The following is an 18,366-nucleotide window of genomic DNA, read 5'->3' on the forward strand; positions in this document are numbered from 1 at the left end:
TATTGAAAGAACTCTCTCAAGCTTTTATTAATAAAAGAACAAAATGAAGAACAAAAGTGAAGGAAGAAAGAAAGAAAGATAGATAGCAAGTGTGTCAGAATGTGTTGTCTGTTGGTCTCCTACTACAAGTGTCAGAGAGTTGCAAGCACAAACACGAACACAACCCCTTGGCTTTCTTTTAATCATTATTACACCCTAAAAGGAAGCCATTAAAGAAAGAAAAGCTCTCAAGCTTTGAGTGAGATTGAGAAAGAAAGGAGAGAGAGTGAGTGGTAGCATGAGAGCACGTAGCTTTTAAAGTTAGTTTACTTTGCCGTTGTCTTGCCGTCGCCAAAGAGAGGAAAGCGGACATGACGGCATCTTCTCTCGGATGACGTTATGCTCGCCTCTTCTCTCCTCTTTTCTTAATATTTTTCCTTTTTTCTTAAAGTTAATTACACTTACCACCTTAAACTATTCATTATTTTCCAACCACACTTTTTTTTTTATTCCTTTCTTTTGTTATCTTAGAAATTTGCATATAACATCCTGTATCTTAATAAAATTATAATTTACATATTATATTTTTACTATTTATAAATCGAGTGCTATAATTTTTTATGTGCAGAAAATATTCTGAGTTAGATTTAAACTTTTGAGCAGAAAAAAATATGTCGTCGTATTACTAAAATTTTGTTAAATTTAATTAAATAATTCAACTCATCTTAATGGCAGAATGTCTTTTTGCGTATTTTTGTTAAATCGTATGGTTTAATTTATAAATAGTACAAATATATAAAGTTTAAACTATAATTTTGTTAAAATATAGGGTGTTATGCGCAAATCCCTGAACTATTAATTATTTTGATATAGATTCCTCATTTGTTTGCTCTTTTAATGACACTGTGATCCATTTACCCATCCAATATCTTCAACCAGCGTGCAAAGGTTATTTTACTATCAAATTTCGCTTTCTTTTTCTTTTATTTAAAATAAAGTTCATCGATCATCAACATATAAAAAGTATGTAAAAAATAGGCAATTATTTTATTATACTTTGGCGTTTTTAACTATTTAAAATATTTTATCATGAACAATTAATCGAAAAAGGCATTATGTGTGAGATTTTAAATAATTAATCTGTTCAAAATTCATTGATTTTAAATAGTTAATCTTTTCTATTGCCTTTTGGGTATTATCTTGTTGGTGTCAAGAGAAAAAAGAAAAGAAGAAGAAGAAGAAGATGATGAAGTCAGCATTCTGCATTGTATGCAGAGCCAAGTAAAGAAAACCATGAATAATAAATGGATGCATACGGAAATATGATCAAGTAGATACCAGAGCAGTAATGTTACGTAAGTTGGTCCCTTTCAATTGAGGCATGCATGGGCGGGTCCAGCCATGTGGTGGTCAATGATAGCATGTTGGAAGACAGCAGGATTAGAGCTGAAAAGAAGAAAAGCCAGAGACAAAAGAGAGCAGTAAGGTTCAAGCATGAGAAATAATATGAGGTATCAAGTGGCAGCATTTCTGCCAACAGAAATATAAGCAAACATGTGTTTTAAGAATGTACAGTGTTCGAAAAAACATCTCTTTTGTTACTAATCTAAATACACTATCAGATGTACATTAACACATCTAATGACTTCAATCACGCTATTAGTCACTAACCCAAGTATACCAACAAATGTACAGTAACGTATCTAATGACTTTAATCACGCTATTAGTCACTAACCCAATTACACTGATAGATGTACACTAACACATCTAATGACTTCAATCACGCTATCAGTTGGGAAATGTCAGACTAACCTGCACAGATTCAGCTCATCAAAACTGCACTCTTTTTTGGTGCTCAAGGTCCATAGGGAAGTGCACCAATGGGTGTAATCTTATTGGATCATAGTATTATTCCTGTCAAAGATCATTATATGATAAATCTCAAAGGTAAATATTGGTACTTCATACAGAATACACAATACAATTTGTTTTTCTTGATTTTTACTGCATTACTTTCAAAGCAGCACAAAGTCTGTAGCAGTTTCCTGTTCAACCGAGACCTGACCGTTTTAAGTTTTGGAGTTTGGAGGTTACCTATCCTCTTACATTGCATTTTGACTACTCTGGGTTTACTCAGAGAATGGCAGATCCTTCTTAAGAAAAAGAAGAAAGTGATAAAAAGATATTCGAGTATTTTTCAATGCTGCTGTGTAATTGATCGGTCGGGGACTTCTTTTCAACTACGAACAGGTAGGCTGTCTCCTCTCAGGTTGAAACACAACCTTGCTCCAGAGCTCGATAAGTCTGTAATGGAAGCTTCAGGCATCAGAATGCTGGTTGAAATCCATATGTTGGTTATAGTTGATGAACACTTAGAAGATAAAAAGCAGCAATGGTGCACGGAATGTTCAGATGATTTGTCTGCATCACCTTATCAGTTTCTGAATCTTCTGATCAGCTGAAATGGAAATTGTAAAGCCGAAGACTCATGGCTTGATTTGTTCAAAAGATCAAGTGACAAATGCCCAGTCCGGATATGGGCATTCGTAACTCCAACCAGGCCCTGCATATCGCACACAGTGCAACCATAGACCCTCTTCATCTCCATCGTAGCTGCCAAAAGAGTTATAATGGAATTTAAAGAAAGGAAAAACCAAATATACAGAATGTTAATAAGTAGTAAGTACAAAGGATAAAGTACAGACAAGTTTACACATATTCAGAAAGATATGATTTTGTACATTTCAATATCAGGAAATCAAAATGTGCAACGGATGGGCTTATGATGCCAATGGTAATACCAGATAGGTTATATGCAGAAGAGAAAAATATATTTATCTAGGTCAAAAAATGCAATTAATGTTTTATAAAAGAGCAACTGTGAACTGACACTTATGGACATGATTTCTCTTTTGTAATTGAAATAAGGTAGACATTGTCAAAAAAAAAATGAAGGTTACTTATGCAGAGTACTTGTGTTCACAGTGTTTGCTACTTATGCGGAGAACTAACACATAAATAAAGATGAATTTCTTCTATCAAGTTAAACGAAAAATGAAATGTAGCAAAAGTTTAAAAAAAGGAAGAAAATGTGAAAATATGTTAGGAATTTATGGACTGGTTTGCTTATAGAACACCAATTAGGAAATTTCCAATAGAATAGTCTTATGATGTGGGCTTTTTTACTCAACATATCACATAAAAACAAGAAATTTCTCATAATAGAAGCCTACTAGAGACAACTGTAAAACAAAAATGAGTGGCTCACCCTATAGGAGCCAAATTTGGGCAGTTAGTGCACATGGGATCAATGTCGAAATCCTCAGAGGAATGCCCATTATTTTCATCACAATGGCTATTTTCTGAAGGACCCAATAAAGATGGCTGATGCATGACTGAGGCAGCTCTGTCAGCACCTGTTCCTTTGGCTGAACGAGGAGAAACACTTTCTGAAAGATAGAGCATGTCGTTGGCTATTGGATGGCCTGCATATTGCAGATGTACACGTATCTGCAGGATTTAGAATTTGAAGCAAGAACTTAATTTTTTGTAAGGTTCAAAACTGTCGTACCAGGAAAAACAATATCTGAAAGTATATGTTTAACTGGAATTACCACGGGAAGAGATGGTAATAAACTGTGGTAGATCTTTATATATTTCAAGACTTCTTAATGATATTCACATATAAAATTGTCAAAATTCTCAGCATCGAAGATGAGTGAAGTCAAAATACAATTTATGAAACAGAAGAAGCACATACCTGATGAGTACGGCCAGTGATGGGTTTACATAAGACTATGCTATGAGTTCCATTAGTGCTTATCCTCTGAAACTTTGTGCATGCAGTCTTTCCTATTGGAACTTCACCAATGTGATTACAAACCTGCATAGAAGATATGGAAGTCATCTCTTTTGAATCTGGCATTCATGTATCTAGGTATAATAGGAGTTACTTGGAACTCAGAGCAATATGATCTAAAGCAGTCTCTTTAGGTTGTTTTTTGGTTTGAAGCTAAGCTTCAAACTTAATTAGCTGGCTCTCATTTCTTAGTCTTGTTTTAGGTACTTTAAACTAGACTGAAAAAAAATATAATATTTGGTTGTGAAATAGATTAAAGTGTAATTATTACATTTGATGTGATATGAAAACGTAAAAAGTTATTAGTTTTGGAGGGATATAAATGGTATATATAATTAATGATATAAGTGATAGATTTAAATCGTGTTAAAAATAAAATTAGAATTGATTTGAATTTTTCTTAAAATTTTTATTCTATTTTTATTTTATTTATTGGGGAGTGAACTTGGTTAGAAATAAAAAAAATAAAAAGATGTTTAGTAACTCAACTTGGCTAAGAGTTCCTGACCAAATTCAGAGACCCCCCTAAATTCAAAACAAACAAAGGCTTAAATGCCTAGATAGTTCTACAAGATGCTTTGGAAGTATTACTGTCGTAGTAAATTCCACATAAGGCTGACCCCAAAGCTAATATTATGAAGTTGTACACTATGTTGTAAGTACAATTGCTTTTTTTTTGCTGTGTTAAAAAATAAGGGATAATTACACTTAAGTTTCCTTAAACTATCACCATTTTTCATATACACAGATGACATTTTATTATATCCACAAAAAACCGCTTAATTCAGAGGTTTATGTGGTAAAAAAATTCTTAATTCAGGGAGGGAGTATATGTTGTAAAAAAAAATATTCAGTGAGTGTATATAAAAAAATGTATTTGTTCAGAAAGTCTAAGTATAATTAACCCGAAAAATAATCATAACACATTGTTAGTAGCATCCCTTTTTTGTGATTTAACAATATTAAAGTGGAATTATTCTTTTTCATCACCAAGTGGCAAAAATGTGATCATGCCAATCAGCATTTTATTTGCAGCACATGAGAGTGGCTCCACATCATCCTAAGATAAGAGATAGTTTCTAATGTGAAATGTCAATAAAATGATGGATATCATTAAAATGTAGTGTCAGCAAGCGGTAATGTATAACAACCATCATAAATCGAAGAAAGAGCTATACATATACAGTGAATATTACAAAGAAACCATAACCTCCTTGGCATGATAAAAACACAAATAAGTTAAAAGCAGTTGTCAACGAATAAGAAAACAAAAAAAAAAAAAAGCCTCCTAAATCACTCAAGGCAAAAATTTGAACATATATCAAAATAAATTCTTACTTTCTGTAATCTTAACGAAATTGATAAGAAAGAAAGCACCACATAGCGCCTATCTTAGTAAGAATTTGCATTGGAACACATTACAAGATAAAGCAACAATATAAAGCTGCACAAACATAATGCATAATGAACGAAAAGGATTGTCACACCTCTACAGAGCTCCTTCCTTCTCGTGCATTATAATTTACATTTGCATCAACAACTTGCTGGAGAAAGAAGCCAGTTAGATAACAGCTTAGCATGAATGAAATTTAGAAAAAAGAGCAGTAAAATAAGCATCATGTTCATTCATTAAAAAATCCAGTCAATTTTATCATATTACCATCTATAGTTTGAAACTAATGCTCTGTTCTTTTATTTCTTTTTAGCCAAACCCAAAATTAACTTCAATTCCACAATTTCATATCGTTGACAAAAGAGTTTCTCGAAAGCATGATAGTTGGTACCAAGAATTAAACCAGAATCTAGTAGTTATTCAATTCAGTAAATAATTTAGTAATTTGCAGAAATAATTATTTGAAGACAATAAAGGACATAATTAGTTATCTCTAGGTTAACTGATCTCCTAACTGCAATGTTCGCTGACCTACAATAAATAATAAAGTTCGATATGATGAATCGATCAAATATGAAAACTCAGACGGTCTCTTTATCTTTGACTGCTGTATCTATTCCAAACTTTGTCATGAAGAGCAACTGTTCTGAAGTTCATCTTGGCACTGAAATATAGTTAAATTATCTCCCCAGATACTCTTCCAAGTTCCAACTATCACTCTTTTCTCTATGCTTATATTAAGAAATGTGAACGTTTAAGTAAAGAACACAGATATCAAATTCAATTTGAGAACCTCTTCCTCTGGAAACACCCCAACAACTTTGGCAATATATTCTTTCTGCAGTAGTCCAGCCTCAATCTGCAGGACAGAGAACCTTGTCAATACAGATAACACCAGCTTATTCAAAACTGTTGAGATACAGAAAGGGACAAGTTACATAGAGTTGAGAAAATAAGGTGCAGATTTTCAAACAGGAAAAGAGTAGCTGAAACAAGGTAAATTAATCCATCACAATCTTAAACAATTATCCAGCAATAAACATCACCATATTTTTATTTTATTATTTATCAAATTTTGGATACGTTTTGCATGTCAGATGCGTGTCGAACACAGCCACAGGGAGCCATATAGGCATGTCCGGGCCTCCCAGGTCACCGGCAAATATTTGCAGCTGATGGGAGAAGAACTGTCTAAATATAGATATGGGGATGCCAAACTATTCAAAGAGACTAAGATGATCTATACTTACCAAAGGCAATACAACATATTCTAGTTCTTATCCCACCATAACGACAAGGGACAAAATCTTTCTCACAGCAAGTAAAATGTAAAATTAGTGAACACATCAGACGAAGGAGAATCAGGGGGAAAGGAAAACAATTCAGAAAAAACAATGAAAAGGCTCCAAAGTAGTTATTTGGGTAAACAGGGAGTAAATATCAATAGAAGGGATATAACCCGATGCCAAAATTCCCATTAAAAGCCTGAAATATAGATATCATGCCAATATGAGGGCTATCAGTTAAAACCGTTACTCCTACCTCAAGCGTTTGAGAGCACAATACTAAAAGAACTGTAATTTGACAATCTGTTCAGAAATATAGTAGGTTGTTCATTTCTAACAAAGGCAAATGCTCCTTAATCTCACTAAAGCAACAGAAAAGCTTTTACAGCACCTGTTGCCTGAAGCTTTCTGCTTTCTCTGCATTTTTAGCTAATATGAGAAGACCAGAAACAAGACGATCAAGCCGGTGCACTGCTGTAAACATGAAATTAGTAGTCAAAGGAAACAGAAAGGTCCAACAAAGGCAGAAATAACTATGTTACAGAACATACCAGGAGAAACCATAGGTATATAACTGTATACAAGATAAATACATCAAACTAATAGGATACGGAACAGAGGTGCCAACCCATTTTCAGCCTGCAGAATGCCAACAACAGTGTTTTTACGGTATTGACCACAGGGATGCACCTGTAGATAAGACTTAAACAATTTACATCTGTTCATATCGCATAGCTGCAAAAGATCATATTTGCAAAGAAGAACTAAGGTGATGCTTTTTTGGACTATATTAAAACTAAATTTGAACCAAAGAATCTGAAAATTGCAAAATTAGTTCAGTCTTATTGACTTACTGGGACAGATGCTGGTTTGTAAACAGTTAGAACATCAGCTTCATTTTGTAGGACCAACACGTCCCCAGCCAATACAGGTGGTTCATGCCTGAAATGGTAGTCATTCCTAAATTCAGATTTTAATGTATGATTTTTAGAATTTAAATATTAGATATCAATCATAATGTCAAATAAAAGCAAATTATAATAAGGTCCTCTAACTTAACACACAGAATACAGCAGAAACTTATCGTTAGTATTGGAAAGAAGATCCTTGGCACCGAGGATGCGAAAGAAATTGGTGAAATCAGATATTCCATCCAAAATTGAAGTACTTTTTGGAAAAGAGCATGGAAGAAGATATTTTGACCATCATATTATCTAACCAGAAAAAAAAAACTGCATATCCTCAATCTTCATTAACTGTCTTAGATCTCTCTTGACATGACAAGCATCAACAAGATAACAACCACTCTACGATAAGCAGGTAACAGTAAATTGAGAATAAAAAACCAGAAAGGATGTTAATGTAACTAATTAATCAACTCCTCAACTTGATAAGATTCAAAGGGTCATAAACAAAACAAGTTGCCATATGTACACCACATATAGACAAATGATAGATAACAAGGTTTCTTGCCCCTCCATGGTGCACAAAAATAAGAAATGGCAAGTAGGGAATAAAAGCATATTGAAGAAACAAACACGACTTATAGAAACACTGGTTGTACTACTATGTTAAATAACTAGTTATCCCAAAAGCTTTAGTTGTTAAATAGTAGACAAACAATCTATTTCATTCCTTGATTTTTTCAGTAGCAATAGTTATGGCTTTTAGAAAATGACATGTAGATAACTAATAGCTAACTTGGTCTTGCAACGACTCCTCAATATCATCTAAGTCGAGAAATTTGTATTAGTGCATGATTAAATAGCTGTCTTTTAGGCATAAAAGATAATCTTGAGTAAGGCTGCGAGAGCTTATCATACACCAATTACATTTAAATCAATCATATAGCTAGTCAATTATCAAGGAAGATTTCCCTGTATCATGTGAATTCACATGTCACCAAAAAATAGGATCTCAGTTCTCAGTATATGTGTTCTAGTTCTCCTGGAACTAAAATATCAGTCTAGCATAGTCATTCAAGAGCCTCGTGAAACTCTTGTAATCATATCATCTGCTGCAAGAAGCTGTTCTTTTCTTCTAAAAATAAACAGAACAATATTAAAACACTATAAAGAACTTCTTACTAGTGGAGCACACCTGTGCAAGAAATGGCTAATCTTCTGCGACGACTGGACGACATACATGGGGTGAACCATTTGTCCATCCACTTGGATTCTCCCTGACTTCACCGCACCTACCTGTTAACACTCAACGAAGGTCATAACGATGCGATGATATCAAAATAAAAGTATAGCCGACTACAATATTTGAAATGTCCCAATAGGCATAATTCTCCCACATTTCGAGGTCAGACTTTGTAAGATGGTAAATATCACTGAATTTAACGTCAGTAATGCCATAAGATCATACTTTTACATACGGATCATACTCTGACGAGCTAATAATGGATGAATTTAAATAACTCATACATAGTAATCATAAGGTCGTCCCTTGAACTCCTCCGCGAAGAGATCGACAATGTTCTTCCCAGCCCATCTGTTCTTAACCTAACAACGATAGCAGTACGATTCAAAACACCCCCAAAATTCCACCAAAACTTTATAAGAATGCGGAGACCAGAGGGCGAGGAACAAACTACATGAGAGATGAATTCGAAGTAGTACGGTCGAACGTATCGCCTCCCTGCAAAGATTGGTCGGTGGCATGAGACCGGAAATTCGAACAAAATACAAGAACAGTTCAAGACTACGGTGTCGTTCGGACGATCGGGTACCGCCGCGAAAGATGTAGTCTTGGCGCTCCGGTGGGTTCGCGGGGGTTTGCCACACGATCTCCATTGGAGACGAGAAGAACACCGAGAAGGCTAACAAAAACCTAATCCAAACCCAAAGGTGATAAATCCAACCAAGCTCTGACCCAATCTAATCTGACTCAGTCTTGATTTGGGTCCTAGCCCAAATGAATCATATGGTTATTATATGAAACCGACTATTTTTACCAAATTAGCCTGCCATTAAACTTTATTTACCGTCCTATATTTAATACAAAAAAAGAGTCTATTTTTACAACATATTACTTATAAAATAAAACATCAATCATTTTCCTGTTCCCTATTAAATAAAATACTAAAATATTCAGTATATTTTTCTTTTTGAAGGTGCTTAAATAAAATGGCACTTTATCTTATACTTAAATCCAGTTTATTAAGTTCATATTAGTTGTTCATCAAAGTAAAATACTGATCAAACTAGGTGAAACGTTAATAAATTTATTGTTTTCTTATTAAATAGATTACTAAAATGTTTAGCATTCTTTTTTTTTTATTTAGGTGTGTCGTGAATATAATTAAATTGTTTAAATTTATATTAATTTTTATTTATATTTAGAAAAAATAAGATAGTTTTTTGGTAGGTACGTTTGAACGTCTGTTCGCGTTTGCACATATAAAGAATAGGTTTTAGCCTTTCGAATGTCTGATATTGCATTTGCCACATACAAAGAATGTGTTTTGATCATTCAGACATGATCAGGGTGTATTCAAACGTGCGTAAGTTAAGTCATAATAGGGTTTTTTTAGAAATGTTTGATAATTCAGTAGCCTTCAAATATGTGAAAGGGCAACATCTTTGAATTATTAATTATTTCAACCAACTTCTCCCTCCTCCTTGGAATTCAACCCGAGTTCTTATTTGTGGCATAGGATAATCTTTCGTCGTTTCTTTTTTCTCCCTCTAACGACTAGCCACATTTGAAAGCTCTATTCTCTCACCTTATTTAGTTCAAAGCATTAATTCATCCACCATATCATAATCATCTTCCATAACCCTAATAACATATTCCACGTCCATCTCACTATCTTTTAACTTTTAGTCATTGTTTCATACATAACTTTCGATCTATTCACTCGATTGATAAGATTTTGGTTGTGTTAGATTCCTAACTCACAGAGGAACAACATATTCAAATCTCAGCTTGTTCCATCAGTTGAATTGATCCCAGTTACTTTCGCAAGTTTCGTACAGAGTTATATCTAAATTATTAAATCGGATAAAAATTATTTTCACCAAATGCGACTATAACATAGAGATTCTAAATAATTAGAAATTCTACTAATTCTTTTGTGGCCTGTGAAGATATTTAAACTTTGTGGGTCTATGTTATATTTATTTATAGCTATTTGAAATCTTATGGCATATGATGTTGGTTATCTAGAAATTTAATAACTTTGTAATTTTTTATTAATTGCTCTTTTGGCCTATCATTGATTTCATAGGTGTGACTTATAGTTTCCTCCTTGTTCTTGGTTGAAATAACTTTGTAGTCAGCTTAAGTTGGTTGGTTATAGGTTTGCTACCATCTGCTTTGGTTAGTTGTGGTGTTTGTAGTTGAATGAACTCATTGGAGTTTTTGTTCATTGGCTCTCAAATATAGGAGGTTGGCAAATGATAGAGAATTTATTTATTTTTATCAATTCTGAATAATCTTATCTATAATGAAAGTGTTAGTTGAAGAATAATTTTAAATAATCACCATTATGATGTTGTAGGTTTGACCCAAAAAAAATTTGTTTAAAAATAAAATAAAAATCACTTTTAAAAATATTTTTATTAAAAAAATAATCTTCTAATCGACGGAAATTATTAATTTTTTCCTATGATTTACTTTCCGACAAATAAATACACCTTATGGAGTTTTAAAATTATAATATTTTAATAATTATTTAAAAAAGTAATACTAGTTTAGTTTGTGTCGTATATAAAATTTTAAGGATAAATTTATACACATCTATAACTTTATTCACATTTTATTATTTAATTATAAAACATAATAATTAATTTGTTTAATAAAATTTTATGTATAACTCATAAATCACATGATTTAGCTTATATAAAATTTAATCATTTAGTTAGTTAAAATATATTATGAAAATAATAATTTTGTAAATAAGTCTTCATCACGAATAACTTATCTATCTTTCCTCTTTCATTTTGGTTAAAAGAATAGCGTGCATCATAAACCCTTATCCAACGCGCTATTCACCTTTATTCTGTCGACATGGTGGGCCATTGGAATAACACTATTCACATTTTCCGTATTTTCCCGATAAATCTTTTTATTCAGCTGCATAACTCCGTCTTACCTTTCTTTTCCTTATCCACCGCACTTCCACAGCCATACCTTTATTATTTCTTGTCGCCCTCTTCTCCTCCTCCGTCGTCTTCTCCACGATTCCACACCCGAACCCTAACCCTAGCTCTCAAAAGTACCAGGGACCAGTGGAATCTCTCGCGCTTCTATACCTTCCTCTTTATTCCAGCCTTTCGTGGATTCCTCCCGCTTTGGATCTCGCTGTTGAGGTGCGAGTTTCCCTTCTTCTCGGTTTCGGTTCTCGTTTGGGTTGGATCGAACTCAGAGGGCTTCGATTTTATTGTGGTCGGTGGTAGATTTGGGGCTGGGGAAGGATTTCGGGGAGTTCAGATGGCGGAGGAGGATCTGGTTGAGCTCAAATTTAGGTTATATGATGGATCGGACATCGGTCCGATCCGATATTCATCTTCTTCTACGGTCGCCATGCTTAAAGAAAGGATCATATCGGAGTGGCCGAAAGGTATGAGTTTAATTCGGTAGTATTGATACAGTTGGTGAATCTTGGAATTATTAGAAACTTTATTGATCTTGTTGTTCTATGAGTGGAGAAGGTTCTGACCATCTTGGTAGCCACTTTATTTATACTTTGGGTTAGTCATCTTACTGATTCTATATATATACATATATAATATTTGCCATATTGGGGGTTTGAGAGATCTGGCATGCCACATGACCTCCTAATTTTGATGGTTAGAGAAGCATGGCTTTAGGTGCTAAATCGCAAATATTCCCGGTACCTAAAAGTAGAAATGCGTTAGCCGTGCTTGTCAGTCAAACCTCTCTTCTTCTTCTTTTGGGAACTTTGCTGGAGGTTTGCACTGGTTTTACGGTGAGTAAATTTGGATTAATCTAGGCATTGCGATATTTGCTTTGGCCAGTAAGTGATAGGCAGTCTGACATTTAATGTGGCTACCTATTGGCCATTTGTGTACTATGATCTTCTGGATGCTTTGGATTAATTTCCTTGGAGTGCCCCTTTTTTCTCTTTATATTTAATGACTAATTTAGATGTAGTTCTCTGGAAGCTGGGTTGCAGAAGCATCATTCTTAGTGTCATATAGTTATTTTGGCATTGGACTATTGCGTTCTCATCGGTGGTTGCTAATTGCTGGGCTTGTTTGGTTTTATTGTGACTAACAAAGAATTTTTTATGCTCTTCTTTTGGTTTATAGCTATCTTGCAACAAATTTTGAGGATTCAAAGGATGTGTAAACTGAGACATGTCAGTAGAAATACTAGAGTAGAGTTAATTAGCTTCAAGCAATACATCTTTACACAACCCAAAAATACCATATCCCTATATTGAGCTGCAAGCATGTGTGCTTTTTGTTTGAGAAAATTACAAATAACACCCCAGATTTTGGTTCTATTACGAATACAGCCGTCTATATTTATTATTCACAAATTAAGCCTCATTTTGTTAAAAATACCAAGCCACACTCCGAGTTAAGTGTAACTTAACAAACATCTAACGATATTGAATATTAATTGAAATATTTCGTCCATTTAAATGATAACTTTATTTGTTTTAATTACTCTTGTATTTTTTATTTAATATGATCTTTGAGATTAAACAACAATAGTTGATCTTGTGGGATTCACACCCTTTTGTAATCCCCAGATTAGTAGAATTCAATTGATTTGAAATTCTAGTTTCACCAAATTCACTATAGGGATGCTAATTTTTGACCTGATATGAACCCAAAGGCTCTAAACCAGTTTGAGTTTAATATAATTGGGGTCATGTCATAAACGAGTTGACCCATCTAATTTGATTATTAAATTAGTTAAATTCATGTTTATTACCTCAACTTGATTAACCTATTTATGAACTAACTCACTAACTTGCTTATGACGTGATAAAATAATCTGTTTATAACACAAAAAGGATCTGCTTGATGATTTTAATGTCATCAAACAACAATTTGATATGGATTTTGTTTCAATTTCATTATTTTCCAAACATTGCAATTCATTTCCAAATAAAATTAATTGGATTCTATCTAGTTGAAACCAATTGAATTCCACCTAGATTTGGTTCCAATCGTACTCTTAGTGTTTGGATGCGATTTTAGTGTTTTACAGACTTGATTTTATTTAGAATTTGTGTTTTAGAGGCTTAATTTGATTCCACTTGCATGCAACCCTTGATTGAAAATTTCCCACTTGCATTCTTGGGAGTCATATGTTGATGATGAATTGAGTCCAAAAAAAAGGTGTGATGCATGTTATTGTTATTCTGAGGTCAATCATAGTTTTATAGGAGCCTTTGGTAAGATTAGGAGGCATAAGGACATGCTGACTAGTTAGCGGTGCTTCATATGCCTTTCCTGCTATTATGACTATTATAGTTGGCTGCAACTTGGAAAAAGCTAGTAAGCCTACTTGCATTTATAAACTTCTTTTGAATTTTTACTAAATATATGAGCCTATCAACTGCAATCAGTCCTAGGACGAAGAAGAGCTTGCTTCTCGTTGTCTGAGTGGACCATCGGTAATATGGTGATGACCCTATTTTTTCTAGATTGCACAGTTTAATATTGTGTATTTCAATTAGTGGTTACTTTATGTTTGTTGGTGCTCCTAAAATTGTACAGATTTATGCAGGCATATATATTTGTCCCTCTCTCTCTCTACATATATATATACTATCTTATTATGTTGATGTTGTTCTCTTTTTCCTTTTTTTTCTTTGTTTCCTTTTGTGTTGTTTTTTTAGTCCTAGTAGTATTATTTTAAGTGCTATTTTTGTTTGTCTATAGATAAAAAGATCATTCCAAAGGTGGCTAATGATGTGAAACTGATAAGCTCTGGAAAAATTTTAGAGAACAACAAAACCATTGCCCAATGTAGACCAACATTTGGCGAGCTCCCTGCAGGGGTTATCACCATGCACGTTGTTGTGCAACCTTCATTGACTAAGACAAAAACAGGTAAGCTCATTCTTATTACCTGAACCTTTATCTATGGATAATAATTTTCTTCTTGGTATCTTCTTCAAGTCTCGTTGTGTATGGAAAAATATTTTATTGCATTGGACAGTGGTTGAATATTTTTATCAACGACGGCCATGCTGGTGGCATGCTCATTTAACATATTTTTAATAAAATATTTTGGATATTTAGAGATGTTTTTGAGTCTTCGGCGTGTTAATTTTTAGTTTTTAGTTTATAGTTTAAATATATGTATTAAAACCTACATTATATTGTTTTATTTATAGATTATTTTTGTGCATGACATATTTTTATTAAAAATAAAGTAATAGTCAAATATAAACAACACATAATATGATTGAATACATTCATTAAAACTAATATTAATGATTGAACACTCCATAATATAATTGAATACCCTATAATATAATTGAACATATAATAGCATTTGACAATAATATTAATTGATGATAGTTCAATAATTAGAAGTAATATTTAGTTGAACATAAAATGACAAGGATGATCAAAACTTTGTTTGATGATGAATGATGGAAATAGAAAAACTTAAAAAAAAGAGCTCCATATCAGCACGGAGACTAGCACGGCTTGGCACATAAACTCCATTTTAAATATATGATTCATTTCTACATAAAGATTATGGGTCGTTCTTTTGTAGGCTAGAAATCCCCATTATGCTTAGTTTAATCTAATATGTTTCTGTAAAGATTCATTTTTTACATAAAGATTATGGGTCGTTCTTTTGTAGGCTAGAAATCCCCATGATGCTTAGTTTAATCTAATATGTTTCTGTAAAGAGCTTGTTTAATGACATTGTTGGCTTCTGTTTATTTTATATTCTTCAAGACTTTGTCTTCGAACTATACTTTCCCTATGAAATCTTTATCTTTTTTATCCTCATTCATAATGGATAGACTAGTAGTATTAGAATGCATTTTTTATTATCGTTTGCCTTCATGGAATTGGTAATATTTTTGACAAGGTGGAAAATATATGTCAACATTACATTTCTTTAGACATTTGTCAAGCTTTCCCATTTTTTGTAAAGTTAAGAAGTCTCCATGAGTTCCAGAAACTAATATCCATCTTCATGAGGAGTTATTTGCCACTTATAAAGTTAGAATATTTTCTTCTTACTTTCTATGTAGAAAATGACTTATGAAGATGAGTCCAGCTAAGTATATTCATAACCCTTTATAGAAAAAGGATAGCGTAGAGTTTGCCAGATCTTTATTTAGATGACTGGGAGAGAAAGTTACTATTGGCCTCACATTTTGACATTAATCTCTCAATGCATCCAACAGCTCATTGGTATATTTATCTTCCCTGGTGTTTTACCTTTCCCTTTCCAGATCAATGACATTTTCAAACCAAATGACCTGAAGAGTTATGCTTCTGGAGGAAGACATAGAGAAAATAGAAATGGCTAGTTGGTGTTGGAAATGTCTGAAGTAGCAATGTACGAATTGATAGGTCAACCAACCCCCCACACATGACAGTTGTCACCTCACTAGACAGAATTTTATAACCCTAGGCAACCTAGAAAATTCTTTGGTCGATAATTTAGCAATCAGATCTAAGGACTCCGAGACTCTAGAAGATCACAATTGTTATACCAGGAATAGATTTGAAGTTGACCAGGCTATCTGGTTTTCTTTTCTGCCCCTTTTCTATATTCCTTTTTAATTATCTGATTGTTTTTTTGTGGAGAGATAGTATTATGATCATTATAATTGCTATTATGATTATTAGATTATAACTCAGATGTTTTGATTGCTTTTTTGGTACTTTAGTTGAGATTTCGGGTGTGAGTAGGCTAATATTATGGCTGAACATTTCAGTCCATTAACCAAGTTCCAAGAGGTTTAATTTACAAATGCTACAAAATTAAGGTGACAATAGATTGAATCAAACTGTCTCCTTGTATCTGAATTTCCTCTTCACCTTTGATACGTGATCATTGATTTCCCTGATCCTGAATTGCTCAAGTATTGTTTCTTCTTTGAAATATGTTGATTATCACTGGAAATGGACCCTAGAAATGCAGAAAGTCAGGCTTGCAGGGCTTTGTAGTTATAGAATTATCTTATTGCTTCTAAGATTTGCAGATTAAGTATAGGGGCCTGGGTTCCTCGCAATCCATTGCCTTTTGTGTTTATTGTAATCACTGAGTCTACTCAGATGAACGAATAAATGCAGGGCGTATTAATCAAATGTAACATTTAGGACTTTTGTTCCTTTTACTTGGCATTTAGATCGATGCTTCTATCCTACTGCTGCCATTATGTAGTGTTTTGTTGTCGTTAGGTTAACTACCTATACCTTTAGGGTGCTGTGATTAGAATCCCTTTGACACCTTTGAGGACATTTCCATAGTTACAATCTTGAACATTGAGAAGAGTCTTTGTGTATTTCTCTTTTGTAATATAGTGGTTAAATTGAAAGATTATGTGGAACTCATTATTTTGACCATTACTTATTTTAACAGAAAAGAAGATCGACGAGTTGCCAAAGAAAACAACTTGTTCTTGTTCTATATTATGAAGCCAGCAGCTTCAGTCCCTGCCAGCGTTTAATGGCAATGCTACAGGAGGAATGAAGTCACAATCAGAATCGCACTCAATAGTTTGTTTGTTCAGTATGGTGGTCATCTTTGTATTATTGCATGCCTTTATTGTTGTGAGCCAGTTAACCAGTTCAACGAGATAGGAAAAGTTAATCATATGCCTACAGTCTATATAGATATAAAATATATGTCTCGATCTACTTCGTCCATATACTGGTTTGTTATTAATTTTTCTCCTTTTCTACGGACATAATATGTTCGGTATATAGTAAGTACATGGTTTCAAGAGTTTCCCTCATCTGTATTGTCGTTCAATCAACCGCCGCATTCTTACAAGTTTCAAATGTCCAAAACAACTTATGCTACTCGTGTGCTTTAAGATTATGATGTGTTTTTACTAAAAATTTCACAGTGCCTGACCCAAGGAGATTAGGGGAGGAACTATTTGTGCTTTTCTTCTGTACTTATACTTATGTGACAACCTTTTACATTTCGTGTTCGCTATGATTTCTATTTCAGAAGTATAAAGAATTTTTTACTTTTTACCAACATTTGTTTTACTTTTATAGTATATACATAGTTCGTCGTGATGATCTTTGTGGATAATTCAGAAGTACTTCATGTGTTGCTCATGTAAATAAGATGGATGCTACTGTATTGGTTGCATTCGTCTGCACCTACTTCTCTTTTCTCATGGGAAGAGATAAAAAGAGAAGCCTGTAAGTTGAAATGTGCTTTATTCCAGTCGGATCAGTTCATACTTCATAGTGCTCACCCTTAATCATCGTATCGTGATTTCATCCAAACTTTTTACTATCAATGTAGGATCAGAGAGGATAACTCTCAACTCGGAGAAACTATGCAATGTATAAGGTGATGGTCTATTTACGACTAGTTGGTTGTCTGACATCAGTTCTTCAAAAATGGTGCAAAATTATTATGAAGTCAAAATCAGGTGAGATAAACCTTATTCAGTCTGATGAGTTGGATGTTCTCTGATAAGTAGAGAGATGCAGTGATGCAATTTGCAGCCATCTCCTTAGACCTCATTATAAGCCAAGAGCAAATCTTGCACCTCATGTGTGCACCAAACATGGGAATTTATCTGCTAATCTCCGTTTCACTTTGTGGAATATGAATAGGTTTATTCTAGAATAACTCTTCTAAACATCAGTTTACTTTATTCTAGTATACTAATTAAATATTTTCTCTCATCTTA

General features: G+C 33.5%; 2 protein-coding genes across 3 annotated transcripts; one reads left to right on the forward strand and one right to left on the reverse strand.

Annotated features, from left to right (window-relative positions):
* Positions 1-1,288: 1,288 nt before the first annotated feature.
* Positions 1,289-9,362, reverse strand: LOC140779673 (RNA pseudouridine synthase 7). Of its 2 annotated transcripts, none has more exons than XM_073124885.1 (14): positions 9,256-9,362; positions 9,121-9,164; positions 8,951-9,028; positions 8,619-8,719; positions 7,373-7,460; positions 7,130-7,208; positions 6,910-6,989; positions 6,026-6,091; positions 5,327-5,383; positions 3,741-3,863; positions 3,249-3,490; positions 2,411-2,593; positions 1,793-2,284; positions 1,289-1,425 (listed from the first exon to the last, which is right to left on the reverse strand). In XM_073124885.1, the coding sequence occupies exons 1-12, from the start codon at positions 9,317-9,319 to the stop codon at positions 2,491-2,493; spliced, it is 1,125 nt and encodes a 374-aa protein (XP_072980986.1). In that variant the 5' UTR covers positions 9,320-9,362; the 3' UTR covers positions 1,289-1,425; positions 1,793-2,284; positions 2,411-2,490. The 2 variants fall into 2 exon arrangements, with proteins under 2 accessions (XP_072980986.1, XP_072980976.1); XM_073124875.1 differs by having other exon boundaries at positions 1,290-1,425; positions 6,910-6,992.
* A 2,264-nt stretch (positions 9,363-11,626) lies between these two features.
* On the forward strand, positions 11,627-17,512 carry LOC140779685 (membrane-anchored ubiquitin-fold protein 3-like). The gene is made up of 4 exons (XM_073124896.1): positions 11,627-11,839; positions 11,927-12,090; positions 14,393-14,563; positions 17,070-17,512. The coding sequence occupies exons 2-4, from the start codon at positions 11,961-11,963 to the stop codon at positions 17,123-17,125; spliced, it is 357 nt and encodes a 118-aa protein (XP_072980997.1). The 5' UTR covers positions 11,627-11,839; positions 11,927-11,960; the 3' UTR covers positions 17,126-17,512.
* Positions 17,513-18,366: the final 854 nt, after the last annotated feature.

The sequence above is a fragment of the Typha angustifolia genome, chromosome 3, assembly GCF_048772165.1.
Source record: "Typha angustifolia cultivar Huaian chromosome 3, ASM4877216v1, whole genome shotgun sequence".
NCBI classification, from domain to species: domain Eukaryota; kingdom Viridiplantae; phylum Streptophyta; class Magnoliopsida; order Poales; family Typhaceae; genus Typha; species Typha angustifolia.

Excerpts from the sequence above, each read along its gene's own strand:
- LOC140779673 (XM_073124875.1), bottom strand. The coding sequence starts at position 9,319 with ATGGAGATCGTGTGGCAAACCCCCGCGAACCCACCGGAGCGCCAAGAC. Across the intron at positions 7,461-8,618 it reads ATTAGCCATTTCTTGCACAG|GCATGAACCACCTGTATTGG; the intron begins GTGTGCTCCACT and ends CTACCATTTCAG. Across the intron at positions 3,491-3,740 it reads TCACTGGCCGTACTCATCAG|ATACGTGTACATCTGCAATA; the intron begins GTATGTGCTTCT and ends TAAATCCTGCAG.
- LOC140779685 (XM_073124896.1), top strand. The coding sequence starts at position 11,961 with ATGGCGGAGGAGGATCTGGTTGAGCTCAAATTTAGGTTATATGATGGA. Across the intron at positions 12,091-14,392 it reads CATATCGGAGTGGCCGAAAG|ATAAAAAGATCATTCCAAAG; the intron begins GTATGAGTTTAA and ends GTTTGTCTATAG. Across the intron at positions 14,564-17,069 it reads ATTGACTAAGACAAAAACAG|AAAAGAAGATCGACGAGTTG; the intron begins GTAAGCTCATTC and ends TTATTTTAACAG.